We start from the raw sequence: 24,599 nt of genomic DNA, 5'->3' as shown, positions 1-24,599 counted from the left end.
AGTTTAAAAAAAGAAAAAAAAGGCCAGGTGTGGTGGCTCACACCTATAATCTCAGCACTTTGGGAGGCTAAGGCAGGCAGATAAACTGAGGTCAGGAGTTGGAGACCAGACTGGCCAACATGGTGAAACTCACCTCTCCTCTAAACTACAAAAATTAGCTGCGTGTGATGGCACGTGCCTGTGGCCCCAGCTACTCAGCTACTCAGCTACTCAGGAGGCTGAGGCATGAGAATTGCTTGAACCTGGGAGGTGCAAGTTGTAGTGGGCCAAGATTGTGCTGTTGTACTCCAGCCTGAGTGACAGAGCGACTGTCTTAAAAACAAAACAAAACAAAGCAAAACAAAACAAAACTCCTCAGACACACAGACACACAAAAAAAGAAAAAAGCTGACTTCCCCAAAGTAGTATTATAACATGCTAAGGGACCTCTAGCGTCTCTTATTTACTCACATTTGCTAAAGCTAGAATGCAAACAGATGACAATGTGCATTCTCTATCTAAAATGTTTCTAAATTTCTAATATTAATTTGTAATTTTATCATTTCCTCCAATATGCAAGAAAATTTTGTTTTGCATGTAACCATTATAACTTTGGAAATTTTACTCCGTGATATAAATTAAAAATGCCAAGACACCTATTGCAATTTTTTTTTTCTTTGAGAAGAAATTTCACTCTTGTTGCCCAGGCCAGAGTGCAATGGCATGATCTCAGCTCACTGCAACCTCCACCTCATGGGTTTAAGCAATTCTCCTGCCTCAGCCTCCCAAATAGCTGGGATTACAGGTGTCTGTCATCATGCCCAGCTAATACCTATTGCAACTTAAAAACAAATTACGGCTATAAGTAGAAATTTTTTATTTAGTGTGGATTTTTGTACCCATTTTCTATTTCAAGTAGATTAACCCCTTAGATATATCCTGCTAAAATCATACTTGTTGCCTAACACCCAGTTAACAAAGCATAACAAAAACCAGTTAATTTATAAAAACAAAATGCAAATTCTTATTCCACATGAATGTATTTCATAGATTTTTAAGGGGTTAATCACCAATTAGAAGACATGCTGTGTCCACACTATTTTATGATTAAACGTTAATGGAAATCTATTAATTCAAATTAACATGATTATGTAAAATATATAACCCACTCAACCATTTAAAAACTAGTGTGAACACTGCTCAATTCTAGAAGAGACGAAGACAAAACAAACATAACAGCCACACAAAGGACAATAACTGCCAGGCTCTGCATCCAAAATCCCTCCTTGATCAAATGGCAGATGTGACACTGAGCTTTTGAAAACCTTGGTCAAAAATCCTTCCGATGTCTTGGCAGCAACCCCTGACAGGATCAATCCCCTCTGCTAGAAGGCTTTGGACCGGGCCTGATAAGCTACAGCTGGGAAAAAACACACACAATACTTGACTTGCTGCAGAAAAGATTCTGTAGCAAGGGTTAGAGCATTCTGAACATTTCATGCTTAAAGTCAATTAAATGTTTACTTAATGTTTAACTGTCAAACACAGTACCATAAAACAGATCTGTCACGTGTTTAACAGTTATTTGGACAATTTAATCATTTCCTTTATTAAATAATTTTTGGTATTAAAAAGGACCAGTATGCATTAAAGAGGCTACCACACTATGCGCAAGTAGTAATTCTCATGATTTGTAATTGTTCTTCCGGCAAAGCCTTCCTTAACCCCTGTACTAACTCCCCAAAGCAAGCTATAGGCTTTAAATGATTTTAAGACACAGAGCATTGGGAGCTGCAGTGAGAGAGAATACATACCGTTATTCTGCAGCAAGAAAGAAGCAATCTTCATAATGAAGCTAAAGACATGGTTTACTGCAGTTATCTGCAGCAAGGAACACTACCAATGTTTCTACGCTTTGGCACATCCAACTTTTCAGCTCAGTGTCTTGAAGCAGAATCTTTCCATTTTGGACTGACCATTTTCCTCACCAAAATATTTATGAAATTCAGAACAATAATTCTAACTCAAGTCTGGGTCAGACAAAAATATAATTTTGTTTCCTTTAGAATGAATAGGTTATCAAATAATTTACTGCAAATATACTATTAACTTTAGACTTTTACAAGATAAAATAGCTTGAAACTGTATAAATTTAATTAAGTCTGAATATAACTGAACAAAATGTATTCTGAAATAGTTAAATGGTTATAATTTTACACTAAATATAGAAACACTGACTTATAATATATATTAGTAGTTTTTCAAATCCCATATGTTGTATATGACCTGACCAGATTGACTCAGGAACTGTTTCTCCAGCAAAACCCATGGCTAGACCTTTAGTAGAAATTCATGTTCACATAAGAAAATCCTTAACACAAAACTCATTTAAGATGCAAAGCTTAAGATATAAATATCATCTGAATATGGTATACATGCAAAGTATGTAAAATTAGACATATCTCCCAATGACATTTTTGGCAAAATGTTCTTTTCCTGGGTTGTGAAAAGCCCAGTATCTTAAAAAAATTGCTGTTATAAGAAAACAAATTTAAAGAAACAGTAATTGAGAGACTACTGATGCTATTTTATACAAATGAATTTTAAGTATGTAGTACCCTCTTCCTCAACCTGTATCACAAAGAAATATTAGTGTAGACTGTTACTCCATACTCAACAAGATGTATAAAAACATGAAAGGAAACAAAGCAAGTTTTATCTGACCCATAAAACAACAGAACCAACATACTGCAGACACTGATCATGCTTTTCAGCTTAAAAGCTTTTGAAGCTTTGAAAATGTTACAGAATAGTCCCTAAAGCAACATTGCTGGCACCAGCAGGATTTCATATTCTATAGATGTAAATTAAGTTTAAAAACCTTGAATTGTGTGGTGACTCACTACCTATATTTACACAGTTTATTTTTCAGTATCGCTAGTATGATAGTAGGGTCAAATGCCCAAATCCTCCTGCATTAGGATGTTCTGCATTTATGAAAGTGCTCCAAGCCAAAGAGCAACCTCAGAGAACTAGAAATATTTACCACAGGACAAGCCAAATTGATTATTACACATATAAAAATGTCTCTCAAAAATATAAGTGTTATGAATACATAGCCAATTTTGTTTGTGAAATACTCTTGTCTTTTTGTAAGACAAGGCAAGTGCAAAAACCTCTTAATGCAAATTAAATCCCCCTAGTCACAAGCAACATTTTTAAACCATTTTTTCATGCATTGACTATGCCAGTAAAAATAATTTTGAAGTTTTTTTTCCAGAAATCTGAGGTTAGCAAGATAAGAAAGAAATCAAGACAATCAATCATACCATAAGTGTTTTATATAAAAATACATCACTAAAAAAGAGCATTTACTCTGTGGGAAATTATCTTAGGCAAAACCAGTTACTAAATAAGTCAAATCTATCAAATTCACATGTAATGCCAGCATGTTGCCTTCTAGGGCTTAATGCCATCTTAAAGAGTAGGTAAACGAAAAAAAAAGTTAATAGAAAGTAGAATGTTTAATGGCTTTCCAACCTCCTTCCCTCATGTTCTCTTCCCGAATAATTGGAGATGTCAGGGTGATAGTGACTTGCATTTTGGGTTCCACACATGAATTCAAAATTATCGCCGCTTCAGATACAGCACATTTTATGTCATACTTCTCAGGGCTTATAACCTGTGTAATGAAGATTTTAAGAAACAAATTGGATTGGATCTGTTGTATTAACAAACAAAAGCAATTTCATTATGGCTCTTTCACTCTCTCACTACCATAACCATTCTATATGAGGACTAGACCACACACTGCTCCTTCTAAGAAGCCCTGCCATATATACTAGTACCAATTCTGCTGGCTCCTGATAATTAAAAAAAAGACTCAACTACAATAAAAAATGTCCCATCTGGAATAATGGTAATATAAAACAAGCAATAGTAAGTGTCACAGTTGTCAAGAGTTTTAAGTGTAATAGTGTGCTTCATTGTTCCTTTTCTCATCAGTTGCTCTGCTATAGTAAGGTACTGTTTTGATTTACTACTGTAGAACACACATTATCAATGAAATCCTACTCCCTGAATTTAAAATATTTCATTAAATTCCAAGTTTTATACTCTCAACTATTAAAAGAATCACTATTTTATCATTCTGACAAGCTAATATACAAGATTTTTATAAATTTTATAATTTTAAGCTTAAAAAAAAGTTTGTTTCTGTAGGACCCAAAGAAAATATTCTACTAGTTTTGAATTGTGAGATAAAGAAAGTATTTCCTACCATTATAAACATGTAGAAAACTGAAAATATTCACAATAAAACTGGGGAAATTCAAATCAGAAAGCCTATTTTCGTTACTATATTTTATTAAAAGCATTCAACTAAATAGGAAAGAGGTTCATGAATTAAAAAAACTTAAGCTTGCTACACATGGGTTTTTTTTTTAAAAAAAATAACTTTGTACTGAACAACCGCCTTCTTATGATTCAAGTCTTGGAAGAACAAGAAAAGGAAGGTATGTAGATGCTGCAATTTTACATTTTTAAATAAATCAGCAAGATGGCTTCATGTCAAATACAATCACTATAAAACCTAAAAAAGATGAGGCAGAAAATAGTTACATCAGTTTGCACAATCAAGCAAAAAAACTCCATACAGAAAGTCAAGCCAAAATTTTAAAGGCTGGCTTACGTTTAAACTGAAGCACAGTCAGTCCTGCCAAAAACTTCTGAACCAGACAAGGGGTAAAAATTAACATTTCCATAATACTTACAGCAAGCTGTTTGGGTAGGTTTTCTGCAATACGGTTTAATAATGTCTTTGAAGGTTTCTCTGAGCACAGCAAAACAAGGTTGACATTTCTATCTCCTCGGAGAAGTAATCCTTTTGCCAATACTCCCACTCGCAAAACTCCTTTCAAAGCTCTGCAGTAAAATAAAATTATATTTCTCTGCTCAGCCAGAAGCATGATATTCTCTAAATATACAATAGTAAGTGAAGTAACTTTCATATCATTAAAATTTCCATCAGCTGCAGGAGAAAAACATCCAGCATTTTTAGAACTACATTTAAGCAATATGAATTAAAAAAAAAACAAAACAGGAAAGAGCGAAGTTCTTTATAGGGAGACAAGTGCAAACCAATGGCCACTAACACTTGCGTTTCTTATTCAGAATAATGAGAGTCATGTTTAATGTAATACAAAAGTATTTCCAAATGGTAAAAGGAAAATAAAAAGTTACAGATAATAATGCAAACTTGAAAGATATTGCTAAAGCTTAGGCTTCATCATGCTTTATAGTTAGTGCTTTAAGGAAACAAAGACTCAATGTGGGGCAGAAGCAACAAATAAATAACAGAAAAAGAGCAGCTGAATACAGATGGAAAACTTTAATGGCTGCTTTGAAATAGACTCGAAATGGTTTATATAAACTTAAAATGAGTACAAGTACAAGGTTAGAGACTACAAGTGTCCATGAAACTGTGTATTTCTATTTTTGCAAGAAGCAGCTGAATACATGAAGTATCTAACACAGGCATGGTTAAAACACATAGAACTCACACCAGAGTTATGAGTTGTAAGCTATATTTCAAATATAAGAAAAACCAAATTACACATGGTAAATAACTTTCAAAACACACCTGTCTTTACCTCCCTCTTTCTTATCATCTCCCTCTTTGTTCTTGTTCTTCTCATGTTCAGACAAACTGTCTGAAACAAGTTTTAAAGCACGTTCAGTAATAGAAACAATTTTCTGAACTGCCTGTAACTCCTCTTCAGTTGGATAAATTGTGGCATGTTTTGTCATTACGTAACGGTCATCAGATGAGTCAGGACGACGTAAGGGCTAAAGAGAAAAAAAGTTACTCAATTTTAAAAGTTTCCTGAGCAAAAGCAAACAATTATTTTTCAACTATACATATCATTTGTATCTTTTCAATAAGAAAGGCTTTAACTTCTTTTTTCCATTACAGTAAAAACAAAAAATGCAACTATGGGAAGTTATATCATCAAGACTATACATACATGTATGTATGTATGCATACATGCATGTATACATACTTTGCCTCAAAACAAGTAAAATTATAATATGTATAAACCTAAAGCTTTGAAAATGCTCTTTACTCAACTTTAAAAACCAGTGATTCTGAAACTTTCTCTGCTTTCAGTAATTCAAGTCTTACAACTGCTAAGTCTCTGAGCAAAGATAAATGAGAGAATAGGTTAAAGAAGAGAAGTCTACTTTTTCCCAGTAACTACTAGGTAGAGAAACAAATCTTGTTTTTGGTAGACTAAACTTACACGAGATGTCGCTTTTATCCAGCTTCTGTACAACATAAACTCTCAAGATGTAGATTTTTCCTATAATCTTAATAACATATCAGCTCTAGTACTTACCTTGAGCCATTAATCTACCCCTTATCTTTCACTCAGTTTAGAAAAAGTAGGTTTTAGATGGTTGGAAGTGGAAGAAGGAAAAAAGTTTCTAAGCCACTGGTAATGGGAAAATGAGAATAAATTTCTATTAATAAAAAAAACTTTTTTTAATGGACACTGGGTCTCACCATATTGCCCAGCCTATTCTTAAACTTGTGGCAACAAGCCATCTTTTCGTCTTGGTCTTCCCAAAGTACCGGGATTATAGGCATGAGCCACTACACCCAGGCCAGTAAGAATAAATCTGAAGACAAAGCAGTTGCCTTCAACATCAGTTGTTCCTGACAGGCATAGTGGCTCATGCCTGTGTCCCAGCTACTTGGGAAGCTGAGGCTGCAGTGAGATATGATCATGCCACTGTGCTACAGAGCAAAAATAAGAAAACAAACAAGAAAAAAAAAATTAGTTGTTCCTGCTAATGTAAGGAAAACCAAAGGCAAGAGTCTCATGTGAAAGAATAGTTGACATAAAAAGCTCTGCTCCCATTTAGCATATACTGAAAATAAAAAGATTCCCAGAAACTCTATGAGGTCCTTATATAGAAGACACAGGAGACATACTCCCTTCTTGTAAAAAATGGAGGAAAGATTCTAAATCAGATGACAAACTTTTATCAAGCTGGGTGCTGTGGCTCATGCCTGTAATCCCAGCATTTTGGAAGGCCTAGGTGGGCACATCACCTGAGGTCAGGAGTTCAAGGCCAGCCTGGCCAACATGGTGAAACTCCATCTCTACTAAAAATACAAAAATCAGGCCGGGCACGGTGGCTCAAGCCTGTAATCCCAGCACTTTGGGAGGCCAAGGCGGGTGGATCACGAGGTCAAGAGATCGAGACCATCCTGGTCAACATGGTGAAACCCCGTCTCTACTAAAAATACAAAAAAATTAGCTGGGCATGGTGGCGCGTGCCTGTAATCCCAGCTACTCAGGAGGCTGAGGCAGGAGAATCGCCTGAACCCAGGAGGCGGAGGTTGCGGTGAGCCGAGATCGTGCCATTGCACTCCAGCCTGGGTAACAAGAGTGAAACTCCGTCTCAAAAAAAAAAAAGAAAAAAAAACAAAAAAAACAAAAATCAGCCAGGCGTGGTAGTGAGCGCCTGTAATCTCAGTTACTTGGGAGGTTGAGGCAGAATTGCTTGAACCTGAGAAGCACAGGTTGCAGTGAGCTGAGATCATACCACTGGACTCTAGCCTGAGTGATACAGCAAGGGTCTGTCTCAAAAAAACCCCTTCTTTCAAGGTTATAAGATTAAGTCTAAAAATTAGCCCCTCCAAAACTGTTTTCTTCTAACGCTGAACCGAACTTTCACCCCTTATATCACCAATGTGGACACTCACTGCAGGCCCCTGAGGCTGAGGAGGCATGCCTGGTCGAACTCCCAGAAGGCCTAAAGGGCCTGGAGGACCATGAGGATAACCTCCATCTGGCATTCGGCGGCGATCATCCCAATGATGCTGTTCTTCCTCCATTCTTCTCCAGTACATGTCCTCTTCATAACGTCTGAAACATGATGACATTATAAGTATATGAGGAAAAATACAGCCCAAGAACTTACATCAATAGTGACATAAAAAGCAATAAAAAACCCTACCCAAATCAGCCTAGCTAAAATTTCTTCCCAAATGCATCTGAGTTTCCTTGTTTGCCTTCATTGTGAAGTAAATGAAAGTGAAAAGAGAGCGTCAGAGAATAAGAAAAGCAAAAGAAAATTTCAGCCTGAGGAAAAAGTAAAAAGAACAGGTATCAGAAACCTCAGAGTTTCTTATAACCTCTCTCTTGTTTTAAGCATGAATGGGAAACCTAATGCCACCTAAAGGAGGCAAACCAATACCGTGAGTAAAAGACTAAAGTGCACATAGGACATTTGGGAATTTTCTTCATGTCTTCAAAGAAACATGCTCTTCCCTACCTCTACTATGAAGAAAAACAACAGTGCAAGACAGTGATAAATGACAAGTCATAGTTTCACTGTTGGGGATACATTAAGTGTGCTGGGGATTATGGTAAAGTAGAAAGAACATGTCCTGGCTAGAGATAACAGCTGCTGCAACTCAGCTCCTATTAATTGTTGCCATAAAGGAATACAATAGTCACCACCATCCTTATTGTGGTGGTTTTAGTTATGGTCAACAATGGTACATAAATATTGAATAGAAAGTTCTAGATAGAATTCATAGGTTTTAAATCTTGTGACATTTTGAGTAGTGTGATAAAATCTTGCACTGTCCAGTTCCATCCCACCTATGACTCATCCTTCTGTCCAGCATATACACAGAGTATACATTCTACTAGCCCATTAGTAGCTTAGTAGCTGTCACTGTTATCAGATGGACAACATATAGTATATATAGGGTTTGGTACAACTTGGAACGTAATCCCATTGGATAAGGGCGGGGGACTACTGTACAGGCTGTATTGCTGAGGTCATCAGGATTTTTTGTGAAACCATCATTGCTGGTTCAAATTACAAAATACTATGCATACCAATATACCACCTGAGTTCACCTCTGAGCTGATGTGGGCAGCTAGTGTACAGCCTCTGCTTTACTGGCCAACATTTGCAGAATCTATTCTTTCTTCTTCTTCTTTTTTTTAACCATCTCCTCCCCCTGTCCTTCTAGTTCTTTCCTCACTTTCAGCTTCAAATCAGGATACCAGTAATTCCTAAGTGAAACCATGTGTCTACAAAAAATTTTCTTAACCATAGGTTTTACTAATCTGTTTAAAACAAAATATAAAAAAGAAATGTGCTTTTTGACTGCCATTACAGAAACTACCAATTTCCTCGGGTTGGGAATAAGCAGTACTTTTTTTGTTTTTCTTAAATTGGCAGAGTCCCACTCTGTCACCCAGGTTGGAGCACAGTGTCGTGATCACCGCTCTCTGCAGCCTTGACCTCCTGCAATCAGGTGACCCTCCCACCTCAGCCTCCCAAGCAGATGGGAATACAGGCGTGCACCACCATGCCTGGGTAATTTTCGTATTTTTTGCAGAGATGGCATCTTGCCATGTTGCCTAGGCTGGTCTTAAACTCCTGGGCTCAAGTGATCTGCCTGCGCAGGCCGCCCAAAATGCTGGCCCCTGAAGCTGAGGAGGCATGCCTGGTTGAACTCCCAGAAGGCCTAAAGGGCCTGGAGTGAGCCACTCTGCCCAGCCAGCAGTGCTTTTTAGGATCAATCAACTGAGGACTGATAGAAATCATTCTTCCTTCTATGCTATTTAGGCTTTGAGAAAAAAAATAAAAACAGCTTCAACGTTCTGGAAAATCCTGTTCATTCCAGTTTCTAATAGTATACTGTGGTTGCTAATGATGTTTAAGTTAAATGAGGACAGTGACCCTTATTCATTACCAATTTGTGATAAGTACCTAATATAGTACCTGGCACAATGTAGATGCTTAATAGTTGATATTATCAGTGAAAGAGGAAATCACTCTATAATCTAGCTACAGAGGAGAATTTTCAATATGTTACAAAGGCAGAAACTTCATAAAGGACAAAACTGATAAGATACATAAAAATTAAAACATACACATAAATAATAGTAAAAACTATTTAAAGGTAACCCATAAAAAAGGATTAATAACAATGTAAGAAATGTCTGTACAAATCAACAGGAAAAACCAAGTAATTTACCACAAAAGAAGTATAAATAGCCAGGCATGAAAACAATTCAAACTGAAACAAAAATGGCTATCATATTTAATTGGTAGAGATTTTATTAAACTATAGCAGGGTTTCTCAAGGTGTGATCCAGGGACTTCAGGTGGCCCCTGAGACCATTTCAGGAGATCCATGGGGTCAAAATTATTCTCCTGATACAGTTGGTTGTGGTGGCTCACACATGTAATTCCAGCACTTTGGGAGGCCAAGGCAGGCAGATCACTTGAAGCCAGGAGTTTGACACCAGCCTGTTCAACATGGTGAATCCCCATCCCTACTAAAAATGTAAAACTTAGCCTGGTGTGATAGCAAGTGCCTATAATTCCAACTCCTTGGGAGGCTGAGGCAAGAGAATTGCTTGAACACAGGAGGTGGGGGGTACAGTGAGCTGAGACTGTGCCATTGCACTCCAGCCTGGGCAACAGAGCACGACTCTGTTTTTTTTTAAAAAAAATTATTTTCATAATAATACTAAGACACTTATTTGGTTTTTCATTCTCATTCTAAATGTACAGTGGAATTATCAGAGGCAACATGTGGTATTTACCACATATGAAGACAAAAGCAAACATGAGAATCTTGCCGCCTTCTCTAAAACCAGACATCAAAGAGATAAACAAAAATGTAAAACAGCATAACTCTTCCCACTATTCTATGGAAGAAATACAGTTATTAATTTTTTTACCATATTTTATTTACCAACTATATTTCATGTAATATTTTAACAAATATACATTTAACCATATTTCCAAAATTAAAATGTGATTTTAAAATAAATTAATAAACATTTAAATTTCTTAGTTTTTATATATATATATATATATATATATATTTTTTTTTTTTTTTTTTTGAGACACAGTTTTGCTCTTGTTGACCAGGCTGGAGTGCAATGGTACAATCTCAGCTCACCACAACCTCTGCCTCCCAGGTTCAAGTGATTCTCCTGCCTCAGCCTCCTGAGTAGCTGGGATTACAGGCATATAGCACCATGCCTGGCTTATTTTGTATTTTTAGTAGACACAGGGTTTCTCTATGTTGGTCAGGCTGGTCTCAAACTCCCAATCTCAGGTGATCAGCCCACCTTGGCCTCCCAAAGTGCTGGAATTACAGATGTGAGCCACCGTGCCTGGCCAGTTTTAATTTTTAATACAGTAAGTCTTGACAGATATAACCCACATAAATAAAAGCTCTTTGGAGTTCTTGATAATTGAGTATAAAGGATCCTGAGACCAAAAAGTTTGAGAACCACTGAGTTATTATCCAGTATAGGCAGACATGTGAGTATCCTTAAAACATTTCCATTTCCATTATTCTATTATTGGCAACTAACAATAAGGTACATAGTAATATTGTCTCAATAGGTTCACATAATTGGTGAAAGAAAAAAAAAAAAACTGCCTCAAGTTGGGTCAATATATTGATAATTATAACAAATACTGGAAACAACCTAAATATCTAAACAATACCTAAACAAAGATTGGTTATAAAGAAAATATTACATCTGCACAAAAAACACTATGTCCTCATGAAAACTAAAATAATCCAAATTTAATTTTAAAAGCTGAAGATATGTAAATGAAAAAAATGGATTATGGCACACGTGTACAGTATGTTTTTGGTAAAACTCTATTTTAAAAGCTGTACAAAAATATTCACAGTGGCAATATTCGTAATGGCCAAAATGTGGAAACAAGTCACATGTCCATTAACTAATGAATGAATAAACAAAATGTGGTGCATAAGGACATGTTATTCAGTATTAGTCATAAAAGAAAATGGAATGCTGATACATACTACAATCTGGATGAACCACGAAAACATTATGCTAAGTGAATGATGCCAGACATAAAAGACCAGATACTACATTAGGTTGATGCAAAAGAAATCGTGGTTTGTGCCAAATGAATTTAATTCAAATCACCATTTGGCACAAACCGTGATTCCTTTTGCATTAATCTAATCTGATTCCATATATATGAAATCTCCAGAAAAGGCAAATCTATAGAGACAGAAAGTAGGTTAGAGGTCGTCTGGGGCTGGGGTAGGTATGGGGGACACATGGGGAGTTACTGTTAATGAGTTCATGATTTCTTTTGAGGGTGACAAACTGCCTAAATGGATTGTGGCTATAGTTGCACAACTGTCACTGTATAGTGCAGAAGATATGTTATATTTCAATAAAACTTAACATTTATAATTTTATATATAGTATATATTTATATATAAACACAAATGTAAATAAATATATAAACAAATCTTTGAAAAACGTTTTCTCAAAAAAAAAAAGAAAAAGAAAAAGAAAAAGATGTTTTCTCAGTTCTCCTTCCCAGTAGCTCCTAAAGTTTCTTAATGGATATTATTAATATGTAGAATCTGTGAAATCTTATATTTCTATCAGGTAACATATGTCTATTTTGCTTGTTTTAAACCAAGGCACTTATTTATAATATGAAACTATTTCTTCATATGTTTAATATATACAAGATACCACTTAAACATATAACTCCTAATACCAAGATAAAGGTCAAATATTAGTATAGTCAGTAACAATTTTAATGCGTCTTTCCTAGACCTAGGATCTTCCTCAACTGTGAAAGCTCAAAGTAAATAAACCTGGATTGCTTTGAATAGGAGTCACATGCCCAGAATGCCTAAGTTTTTAAGAAAGGCTGAACCACTTACCAGGCTACTAAAAGTTAAAGATATTACCTCATTTCCATTCTCCAACGTTCCTCTTCTTCTCGCCTTCGCCAGTACTCCTCCTTCTGCATTTGCTTTCTCATTTTCTCTTCTTGAATCTTTCTTGCTCGAATACTAGGCTTTACTTCTACTTGCAAATCTGGATTTACTTTTTTCTATTAATACAAATAAGACATTAAAAAAATAGCAACCCCAAAACAATCTACATTATTAATCATACAATTCCACGTACTCTTTAATCACGGAGGCTTTTAGTTGCAAGCTTTTACCCACTAGAGAGTAAAATCAACATAATTAAAGTGAATCAGAGAAAAGATTCAGAATACATTAACAAAAAACACATAAAAAGTCTGTAACTTAGTGGTGACCAATAGAAAGTCATGAAATTCTTATGGAGACTCATCAATATTTAGTTTTACATTTGACCCTTGAACAACAGGGGTTTGACGTGTATGAGTACACTTATACCTATGCTGCTGAGTTTCTTTTGCTTCTGCCATCCCTGAGAGGGTAAGACCAACCCCTCCTCTTCTTCCTCAGCCTACTCAACCTGAAGATGATGAGGATGAGTACCTTTATATGACGACCCACCACTTCCATTTAATGAATAGTACATATATTTTCTCACTGTATAATTTTCTTAATAACATTTTCTTTTCTCTAGTTTACTTTATTCTAAGAATACAGTATATATGAGATACACATAACATACCAAATATGTGTTCACATAAAAATACTGTGTTATCAGTAAGGCTTCTGGTCAACAGTGGGCTTTTAGAATAGGGAGTCAAAAGTTATAAGCCTGTAATTCCAGCACTTTGGGAGGCTGAGGCAGGTGGATCACTTGAGGCCAGGAGTCTGAGACTAGCCTGGCCAACATGGGGAAACCTCATCTCTTAAAAAAAAACACAAAAGTTAGCCAGGCATGGTGGCATGTGCCTGTAGTCCCAGCTACTTGGGAGGCTGACGTAGGAGGATCATTGGAGCCTGGGAGGTGGCAGTGAGCCATGTTCTTGTCATTGTACTCCAGCCTGGGCAACAGAGCGAGGTCCTGTCTCAAAAACAAAAAGTTACAGGCAAATTTTTGACTGTGTGAGGGGTCCCTGACTTCCATGATATTCAAGGGTCAACTGTAATTGTTTATAACAGATGGCTCAAAATATCTATGTTGGGGTTAATAAGTTTCTTTTCATATTTAAGTATTACCCTTTCACACTTGTTTTAATTTTCACCTCTGTTTTTAAAACAGAAAACATGCATCTGGTACATTAATCAAGTCTAGTTAAAAGCTTCAAATGCAGTATCTGATTTATTTTAACATTTGAAGTGAAGTGTATTCAATGAAGAGTTCCTAGGGTAAGATAAGTGAAGGGATTTTTCAACATATAAACTCATTTCAAAGTTCATTTTGGTGGAATTCTACAAAGATAAAGAAGGTGGATAAAGACTTGACACTTTTTTCAAACATTTTATGTGAAGTAATTATCTTTATATGATTACTTGATCCAAGCAATGCGTCAGTTTTTGCCACAGTTACTAAAACTGATGAGAATATGTTATTCTTATTTAAGTATAAAAATGATAAAAACCAAACATCTGAGTCTATCAACATGACATGCTAATCTTAGAATGGGACAATGGGACATCATGGTCTTGGCAAGTTGTGTTTAGGTGCTTTGTTTTGCATACAGAATGCTCTAGTGTTTTGTTTTGTTTTTTAAATAAGGTAATAGCTGAAATTTTACTCACTTTATATTGAAGTCTGTGCCTTCGCCCTTTTAAGTGCATCTCCTTAGCATTGGGATCATTAAAGCTGCACTCGCATAATTTACAATGGAAGCGAATTACTTTTCCTTCATCATTTCGTACCTTGGTGTGGAAAAAAAATTCAAGAATTGTAACAGGAATGTTATAGTTGAAGATGATATCATTAATTAACCCCCCACATATTATATATATTGATGAAGCTGTACAGTTAGAATTTGCATGGGGGTGGGGTGGGGAGAAGTGGCAATGCCTATTACTTCTTTTTGCTCTGAGACAGAATCTTGCTCTGTTGCCCATGCTGGAATGCGGTGGCGTGATCTCAGCTCACTGCAACCTCCAACTCCTGGGTTCAAGCAATTCTCTTGCCTCAGCCTCCTGAGTAGCTTGAATTACAACAGGCATAAGCCAGAATGCCCAGCTATTTTTCCTTTGTACTTTTAGTAGAGATAGGGTTTTACTATGTTGGCCAGGCTGGTCTTAAAGTCCTGACCTCGTGATCTGCCTGCCTTGGTCTCCCAAAGTGCTAGGATTACATGTATGAGCCACCCTGCTTGGCCTATTACTTTTTAAAGGATAGAAACTGTAGAAATGGGAATGAAAAGTTGAAATTTTAGTATGCAAGATGTGTTAGCATGTTTGCTTTTGTAACTAACTTTGAATTTAATATTTTTGTCTGTATGTAAGCATTTAGATTTAAATATAGCTAGATGCCTTAAATTTTCTAATAGTTACTGAATAAGTGCTGCTGGCCAAGTACTGTTCTTGAAAATGAAGATAAAGATGATTAATAGCATTATTTTGGTATACAAAATTTCTCAAAGCTCAAGGTTTTATAATATGTAACTTTATGGAAAATTAAGGTGAATTTTTTTCTAACTGAAAAGTTACAGGAGGACAAGTAAACCTGAGTCGTACTATGAAGCCTATTATGAATACTAAGTTCAAATTGTGCAAGCTTTAAGATCGGCTCTGAATATAATTCTCTGAAGTTTAGAATTAAACAGTACCATCCAAAACTGGGGTGTTTTGGTTGAGAGCTTTTTTGAGATAACCAAATCTTACTCCTGTAAGAGATAAAACTTTCAAGTGAGAATTATTTCTGAACTACTTACAAATTACATAATCCAGCTGTCCACCTTATAAAAAAATTCAATATATAATTTTTCTTTTTCTTGTTTTCTTTTTTTTTGAGTCTCATTCTGTCGCCTAGCCTGGAGTACAGTGGTGTCATCTCGGCTCACTGTAACCTCCACCTCCCGGGTTCAAGCGATTCTTGTGCCTCAGCCTTCCGAGTAGCTGGGATTACAGGCATGCACAACCATGCCCAGCTAATTTTTGTCATTTTAGTAGAGACAGGGTTTCACTATGTTGGCCAGGCTGGTCTTCAGCTTCTGGCCTCAAGTGATCTGCCCACCTCAGCCTCCCAAAGTGCTGAGATTACAGGCATGAGCCACCACGCCTGGCCATCAATATATGAGTTTTCTTGATAGGAAAAGAGATAAAAGAACAAATATTTATTTAAAACCTACTAGGCCAGGCATGGTGGCTCATGCCTGTAATCATAGCACTTTGGGAGGCTGAGGCAGGCAGATCATGAGGTCATGAGTTTGAGACCAGCCTGGTCAACATAGTGAAACCTTGTCTCTATCAAAAAAAATACAAAAATTAGCCTGGGTGTGGAATCTCAGCTACTTGGGAGACTGAGGCAGAAGAATTGCTTGAACCCAGGAGGCAGAGGTTGCAGTGAGCCACGACTGCGCCATTGCACTCCAGCCTGGGCGACAGAGCCAAGATTCTGTCTCAAAATAAATAAATAAAATAAAATCGCCTAGATGCTAGACACCATGCTAGGTTCTTTCTTTCTTCCTTTTTTTTTTTTTTTTTTTTTACAAGTGCAGTGCTGCCAGTTTACTGAATATACTGTGAATGACTCCGATGAGCTCATCATGCCAACAACTCAAGCACGTTGTCCTTATGCTCTAAGATTGTAAGACACATGTAATTACATACTTCTTTGGCAGCACTTAAATATGTAATAACTCACTTGAGATATTATTTTCAAGTGACCTGACACTGCTTTTAGACAGGATACCCTACAAGGAATTGTAGGAGGGGGAGTATTCTGTTAGTACTCGGAGCCAATGACGGGGAAGACTTGAAAGGAAGAGGCTTTATGTTAAAGCTTTATTCATTGTCTAGCCCAGTGCTAACCCTAAGCCTCAGGAGAACTCCCTGCCTGGTTCTAGAAACCAACTTCAGCCCTGTTTCCTGCGCCAAAGCATTCAGATCCCATCTTGATCACTGATGTGATATTACCTGCTGATGGAAATGTTCGTTCACATTTTCTAACTGAAGTCTGTTCAATGTACACACGACAAGGGGGAATGATGAGGCCTAACTGCCTCTTAAGGTACTTCCATTTCTTCATTTATTCATCCACCCATCCAATCACACTTTTACTTAGTCTCTTAAAATGTTATTATCAGTCATGTATGAGTCCGACCTCATACTGTAGTTACACAAATGCAATAGATACAAACAAAAGTAAATGATTTCTACCTTCCAAGAATCTGCAGTCTTATCTAGTAGATAAGAGCATTGATTTTGAAGTTTCTTCACCTTTAAAATGACCTGTTCATTATAAATTGGTTTAAATATTCACTGAGATACTGGATATAACTAAAGGATAAAGAACACTCTGGTATTCCGTTAAGTGTTTTTATAATACATATTCTTCTATCCTTATACTTTTAACTTAGCTGCGTCTTTATATCTAAGGGAGGTACTTTATTTCATCTAATCTTCACAACTTTGTTAAGGAATATCCCAATTTTACAGATATCGACACAAGCTCAAAAAACTTATATACTCTAAAGTCAAAGTAAATAGTAGTCATATGCCACTGTTTGTCTTTCTGCTAACAGCAGGTATTTATTCAGTCCCCTCTGATATTCCTTCACTCCTTTATTTTACGAAGTTTATTTTACCTGTAAAACAGGAATAGTCTTCTACTCTACTTGAGAAACCAAATGAATATATTCTGTTAAATCAATAACTTTATCACGATACTGACTATTCAAAAATAAACATACTGGTTCTCTTTATCAACATTTTTGCTGCTCAGAAATTCTAAAGTTTTAGGATGGTTGAAGGATGTATTATTACAAGAATGCTTGATAGTAAATAGAAAGTCACTTTAGCACAGTGACAGTGTACAGAGAAAATAATACATAGCAAAAAAACATTGTGATGTCACTTAGGCAGGCTTAAAAGACATGCTTTCTTTTAACAAAAATTCCTTTGATATCCTTTCATTAAGTAAGCAAAATCTAAAATACAATTAAGTATGTTTAATATGTAACACATGCTTGCAACTTTATCCAATTTCACGGCAATGGTATTCTCAAATCAATTACCTCCTCCACATAATCATGGCCTACTGGCTGCACATCACTCTGTAAAGCAGCAAGAGATGCAGGTGTGACTGGTTCTGACACTGTGTCTTGCTTTACTTCAGGAATCTGCACAGCAGAAGTGACAGGAGTACTTTTAACACATTCAGTTCCTTTTATGTCTTCCGTTTTATTTCCTGTTGACTGCAGCTTATTACCACCTAGAAAAGCATAAAAAAATTATAACAAATTTTATTTTTGTATAAACATATATATCTGGTAAGATGAAAACTTCAGATAAAGTTCTCTTGGGCCCATAGTCAAACTCCTATCTGACATACAACAGATGAGAATTTTGAAGAACTACATAAACTATTTGGCTTTTTTTACTCTTAATAAAATACATTTCTGAATTTTCTCTTTTCCATTTTGGAACACCCAACACCCTCCTCATCCCTGCTCAAAGTGAATAGCAAGTAGGTGAAATGGTAAGGACTAAGCCAAGTTCATGTTTGCAGCCCTAGTTCCTTGGCAAGCGATTGAACAAATGAGTAGTATTTGTTCCTTTAAAAAAGTGCTAACATCCAGTTGGCTTATGCCCTATGATCCCAGCACTGTGGGAGGCAGAGGTGGGAGGATCACTTGAGCCCAGGAGTTTGAGACCAACCTGGGCAACATGGCAAAACCGGTCACTACAAAAACTAGCTGGGTGTGATGGCACACAAACAAGTCCTAGCTACTTGTGGGGCTGAGGTGGGAGAACTGCTTGAGCCCTAAGAGGCAGAGGTTGCAGTGAGCTGATATTGCACCACTGCACTCCAGCCTAGACAAACCCTGCCTCCAAAAAAAGTCAGGGGTAATATCTAGGTCACCCCCTAGAATTTACAAAAATTTAAAAAAAGGTAAGTTCAATGATTAGGTCTCCTTGCAAACTTAGTCTAAATAGTTTTCCGCCATGGAAAGAAACAGAACCAAATGAGGTTTTATCCCTGTTTATTTCTCTTAACTTACTATCTACTAAAATCAGACATGAATTTACACTAAGAGTTATTTACAAAAGATTTTCTATTATTGTCGTTCTAAACTGAAAGTATGAAGAACCACAGAAACTGACGTAGAAGTAACTATAAATCATAGTTCTCATTTTTATCATCAATGACTTAACACTTGACGTAACTGTCCAAAAGAGTATCATGTTAACTGTGAATCTCCTACTTTTAAACTTTTCTTCCAAAAAGAAATTCTTATGTATCTATAACAATCTGGATACTGCACTAAGTTCTGGTAATACAGTAAAGAGAAGACAATGCACCTGCCTTTCAAGTGGCCACAATTTATGAGAAGATACAAAAACTATAATACAATGTGGTAGGCACTATAGTAAGTATGGACTGAATGTTGTGGAAATGTAGATTAACATCTTTAACATGATCCAGTAAGAAAAGGCTTCACAAAGGGTGTGACACTTGAACTGAGATTTGAAAGAAGAATGAATAGGCACTGGTCAGACAGAAAAGAGTAACATTTAAATAGAAAAAAATAGCATGTACATAAAAGCACAACAACATGGTGTCAAAAAGGCTATGAAAAAATCAAGGAAGAGCCAGTAATTCAATATGAATTACTACAAAGGTAGAAGTGATGAGTTATGAGGCTGGAAAGGTAGGCACGGGTCAGGTAATGATGGGCTTTATATGACAAATAAGGGCAATAGATTTTACCCTACTGCAATGGAAGGCTGTTGAAGATTTTTAAGAATACTAACACAATAGATATGTATTTTAATAAAATAACTAACAGCATAGAGAATATGTTGAGATTGGGTACAATAAGAAATAAAACTCCAAAGAAGAGACTTTTAAGGCCTAAAAAAACAAGGCAATGGCAACAAAGACCATTTTTGTAAAAATACTAAAGAAACAGAAACCAAAAGACTAGGTAAACAGCTGGAGGAGGCAATAAATACAAAGAAATGATGTTAGTGGATTTTCCACTTGAGAAATTAGCAATTTTATGACATTATTTCATGGTACTCTTGTTATGAATTAATGGGTTAGAAGGAACCACACTGGGAGGCATCTGCACAGCCATACAGAAGATGACCAGGGAATATTTAAAATACAGATGTCCAATTCAGGTCGGGGTTCTGAATTTACCAAAAAGATTTTAAAAGTCACTGCCCACATGGGAATGAATTGAGACTACTCATGAAGACTGGCATACAGTGAGATGACAGCTAGGGTCATAATCTTAGTAACGCTACCATTTAATGAACACACAGGCAGGAAAACCAGTAAGGAAAACTGAGAAAGGGGTGGGTGGACATATCATCGAGAGACAGAGCTTAAACCTAAAGATGTAGCAGTCAACTGTGTCAAATATTTGGAGCGTCAATAGGATGAAACAAAATCGGCCACTGGATTGGCAATTATGTCTTTGGTGACTACTGAAAGCAGCTTAGGAAAAAGATATAGAGACACTATAGCAGACTGAGAATTGGGTAGGAAGTACAGAAGTAGAGAAAAAAAATCAGTGCCATGCTTGGTGGTGCATGGTCATAACCTAAGCACTTTGGAAGTTGAGGTGGGCGGATTGCTTGAGCTCAGGAGAATTCGAAATCAGTCTGACTAACATAGTGAAACCCCATCTCTATACCCACCCCCCAAAAAAACTGGCTGGGTGTAGTGGTGACACCTATAGTCTCGGCTACTCCAAAGACAGGTGGGCAGATCGCTTGAGCCTCAGAGGTCAAGGCTGCAGTAAGCCAAGTTCCTGCTACTGCACTCCAGCCTCGGTGAGAGTGACTGTCTCAAAAATAAAAAAATAAAAAAATAAAAAAAATCAGGTGACCTTAAGATTACAGAACTGGGAAAGGGTCTTTGTGTGTGTAGATCTTTTTTTTTTAAATGACTAGAGGAAGACACAGATATATCTGTATGGATGAAGGGAAGAAACCAGTAGAAAATAAACTAAAAATTAAAAACACATGCGCACAAAGCAAACGTGAAGAAACAAGGTCTGAGAGAGAAGGAAGGAGACAGGTTCAAGAACACAGGCAGAAGGGTTAGTGCTGCAATGAAGAAGAAACACCACTTTGACAGTCAGCAGGAACAGAGAACATCAGTACTTGCCAACAAAATTTATTTTGGGGGTAGATGTCTTCTTGGCAGCCATATTTGTAGGCACTGTTGATACTTTAGTGTTAGATGTGGTATTAAGAGATGAGTTTCCTGTAGTCGTAAGACCCTTCATTGAAGATGTTGCAATTGATGAAGTATTCACAGTACAATTGTTTGCTGCAATGCTTGAAGGAGAGGCAGTCGGCTTTGAAGCAGACACTGCTGTTGAAGAAGTAGCTTGGCTAACGACGTTTGGTTCTGTTGATGGAATGGGTTTACCCAGTTTTGTGTGTAACTTAACCACCTATAAAACAAAAACACATTTATTTGTCAGGAAACTCAAACAGATTTTGAAAAGTCTGCCTGGAACATTGTAAAATGAAAATCTAAACCATGCTTTTATTTGCTATATTTTTTCTGCTATATGTTTTTGTATATACACACATCTACAAAACTCATTACTTTCAAGATAATCTCTGTGAAGCAAATATAGGATAAATATTCCATCTACTATTAGGTGAGGAAACTGAGACAGAGAAAGATGAAAGGACTTGGTTTCATTAAAATTAATAACATGACAATTCCCAGTTAGTGCAATAAATGGCTTAGTTCAATTTAAAGAAAAGTCTCCAGTCTTCCCCTCTTTTAGCAATGATTATTTGATGCCACCTTTATGTATTATTAAGACGTAAGTAAGGCATATAATGCACTTAAAAGTTTTCAAAATTTGAAGTCACCTTTACCTAACCCCCACTGAAAAAGTAAAAGATAACAGAATCAAGACATAAGGGTGTGTGGGGAAAAAACACCTACTTTCTGATGCTTAGCACCACGAATGTGGGCAGCATATGCATCTGCTCCTGTACAAGACACATCGCAGAGCTCACAACGTAGCTGATTTTGAGTCCCACGAGTAGAACTGTTGCTGCTGCTGGTATTTTGTGAGGCTTTCAATGCAGCTTCTTTTTTTTTATGTTTCTGTCCTTCTAAGTGTTCTTTATAAGTCTGTTTCAAATAAAAAGGAAATGATTTGCATCACTAATTTTCTTTACACATCATTTAAGATTATTTCATTCTCAAATCTCTAATAATCGTTTAAAAATGAGACCAAAACACGATTTTTAAATTGAAAAAGAGCAGAGGGCATTCCTTACATATGTGACATATCTATGGTTCTCTTTATCTTGTTTACCAAGAATATTATCTAACACTGAGTTACAAAGTACTTTCATACATAGCCACAATATAAGGCAATGGCCTTCAGTTCTAAGAATTTATCTTTTGTTGCTTATGTTGGACAGAGCATGCTAACAGACAGTGATCATTCCACGAAGAAATTAAGTTTAGTTACAGGATTAAGATGAGGTGGGGGAGATGTGCCTGTATCATTAGAAGAAGGAAAAAGTTACTGTATGGTAACAAGATTCTTTACAGTTATGTTTATTTATAAAACTGATTTTTCTAATTCAGAATTCATTTTGACATAGAATCTGATTAGAATCCATGCTCCCTAAATGAAATTTATTTAAAATACATGAGGGCCAATACTGCACATACTTGCGAGCAAAAACAGTGTTAGAGTAATATTAGCCAATAAAATAGTGAAATTATATATTAAAAATAATTGTGAATGCAGATGATTGAGGAAGGCAGTTAATTAAAGTGAAAGGAAATTGGCCAGGTGTGACGGTCCACGCCTGTAATCCCAGCACTTTGGAAGGCCGAGGCAAGTGGATCACAAGGTCAGGAGTTTGAGACCAGCCTGGCCAATATGGTGAAACCCGTTTGCACTAAAAATACAAAAAATTAGCTGGGCATGGTAGCGTGCGCCTGGTGGAGGTTGCAGTGAGCCGAGATCAGGCTACTGCACTCTAGCCTAGGCAATGGGGCAAGACTCCGTCTCAAACAAACAAACAAACAAAAAACAACAGAGGAAATTAATAAGAACAACTGGGTGATTTTGTAAATAGGGCCAAATGGTTCCTCCCTCATACTTTTTTTTTTTGAGATGGGTCTCACTCTGTCACCCAGGCTTGAGTGCAGTGACACAATCTCAACTCACTGCAATCTCCACCTCTCAGACTCATGCAATCTTCCCACCTTAGACTCCTGAGTAGCTGGGACCACAGGTGCCTGCCACCATGCCTAGCTCATTTTTCATATTTTTGGTAGAGATGGGATTCTTCTGTGTTGCCCAGGCTAGTCTCAAACTTTCTTTTTAAAAACTACCTCTTAAAAGACAGTTATAAACTGACAGACAAATAATTAGCATAAAATCATATGTTCATCATTCAATTTCAGAGCTGGATGAGACTTTGAAGATTATCTAAAATAATAATTTTCTAATTTTAAAATATAAGAATCCTTTCTCCAAATGAAATCTTACACACAAAAAGTAAGGAAAGTTGCTGTTTTTGAAATAAAAGAGGGAGACCTAAGGCCCAGCCATTTGATTCTCCTCTCATTATCTGTAGTGACCTGAAATAGCTCTACCAAGCAGCCTGAGCCTCAATTATTTAGGACAAGTCCTCGTTATAGAAAAGTGAGGAAATAAAAACCCAAAGAAGTCAAGGTCTCCAACTTGCCTAAGGTTATATAGTTAGTGGCAGAGCCAGGACTGCAATCTTGGCCCCCCAAATCTAAATCAACTTAATTTTCCTTCTTAGGTACACATCTAGAACTCTAACTCACAACCTCAATGATATTTTTTCGCTAAGGCTCATTAACCCCTGCTTAAGGCACTGACGCTGACACTGACTTGCAGAAACACCTGTGGCCTGTTCTTTTTGTAACCATCCAGCACAGCAAAAATAGCCAGCCTCATATACACTCATTCCAAATGCTCCTGCTAACCTATCACCCAAGTGTCATGTTGTATACTTTCACATAAGCCAGGTAATGAATACATTTCTTATGCCCATATCTGGCACTCATGACACTAACCCCTCTGAACAGTCAATGAAGGTAGGAAAGGCTCCTTAAATACTAAGACCACCCACCATTCTTGTTCCTTTTCATGTTTACCCCAGGTCCCTGCAAACATTTCCTACCTGTGCCACGCCTGCCTCGAGATACCTCCTATACTATCCAACCACGCAATCCACAACAAAACTATTTCCTGCCATACTCAAAACAGGGGAAAAGAGGGTTTATATATTTAGCCACATATATTAAAATGTCCTCTAATTTGGTATAACTGAGGGAATGCTAGTAATTGAAAAAACCACTCAAAATTCAGAAGTAGAGAAAACTAATCCAGTAAACTAAAAAAACATAAACCTAGGTAGGGGCAATGAGAGATGGATATAACTTGGAGAAACTAGTAGAGAGTCAAAATTGTTTTTTTCCAAATAACATGCTTTTCATCTGCCAAGCTATTTACCAAATTTTAATATAAAAAGTAGATACTCTTAAGGTCAATAATAAGGCTGGAAGGGGATTTAATCCATTAATTTTAATAAATAGAATCAAGTCATAATCACCCACTTTAACGTTTAGCAACCAAAAATAATACAATACTAAAAAAGGAATAAGGGTTTTAAC

The 24,599-nt window shown here is 36.6% G+C and overlaps 1 protein-coding gene across 4 annotated transcripts in view; it reads right to left on the bottom strand.

Moving 5' to 3' along the window:
• The window catches only part of ZFR (zinc finger RNA binding protein), a 91,245-nt gene that overhangs the window by 25,346 nt on the left and 41,300 nt on the right, over positions 1 to 24,599 (bottom strand). For all 4 annotated transcript variants that reach the window (XR_012514040.1, XM_074386771.1, XM_039467822.2 and 1 more), the window contains 9 exons: positions 21,870 to 22,061; positions 21,069 to 21,360; positions 17,962 to 18,158; positions 14,528 to 14,647; positions 12,788 to 12,933; positions 7,754 to 7,916; positions 5,621 to 5,826; positions 4,752 to 4,902; positions 3,520 to 3,661 (listed from right to left, as the gene is read on the bottom strand). Coding sequence is in view for 3 of the 4 variants with exons in the window: in XM_074386771.1 (XP_074242872.1) it covers positions 3,520 to 3,661; positions 4,752 to 4,902; positions 5,621 to 5,826; positions 7,754 to 7,916; positions 12,788 to 12,933; positions 14,528 to 14,647; positions 17,962 to 18,158; positions 21,069 to 21,360; positions 21,870 to 22,061 (1,609 nt within the window). In the remaining variant the exon portion in view is untranslated. The remainder of the gene's footprint in view (positions 1 to 3,519; positions 3,662 to 4,751; positions 4,903 to 5,620; positions 5,827 to 7,753; positions 7,917 to 12,787; positions 12,934 to 14,527; positions 14,648 to 17,961; positions 18,159 to 21,068; positions 21,361 to 21,869; positions 22,062 to 24,599) is intronic.

Source organism: Saimiri boliviensis, chromosome 1, assembly GCF_048565385.1.
Source record: "Saimiri boliviensis isolate mSaiBol1 chromosome 1, mSaiBol1.pri, whole genome shotgun sequence".
Lineage (NCBI taxonomy): Eukaryota > Metazoa > Chordata > Mammalia > Primates > Cebidae > Saimiri > Saimiri boliviensis.
Note: the sequence above shows the minus strand (reverse complement) of the source record. Positions and strands in the feature narration are given on the sequence as shown.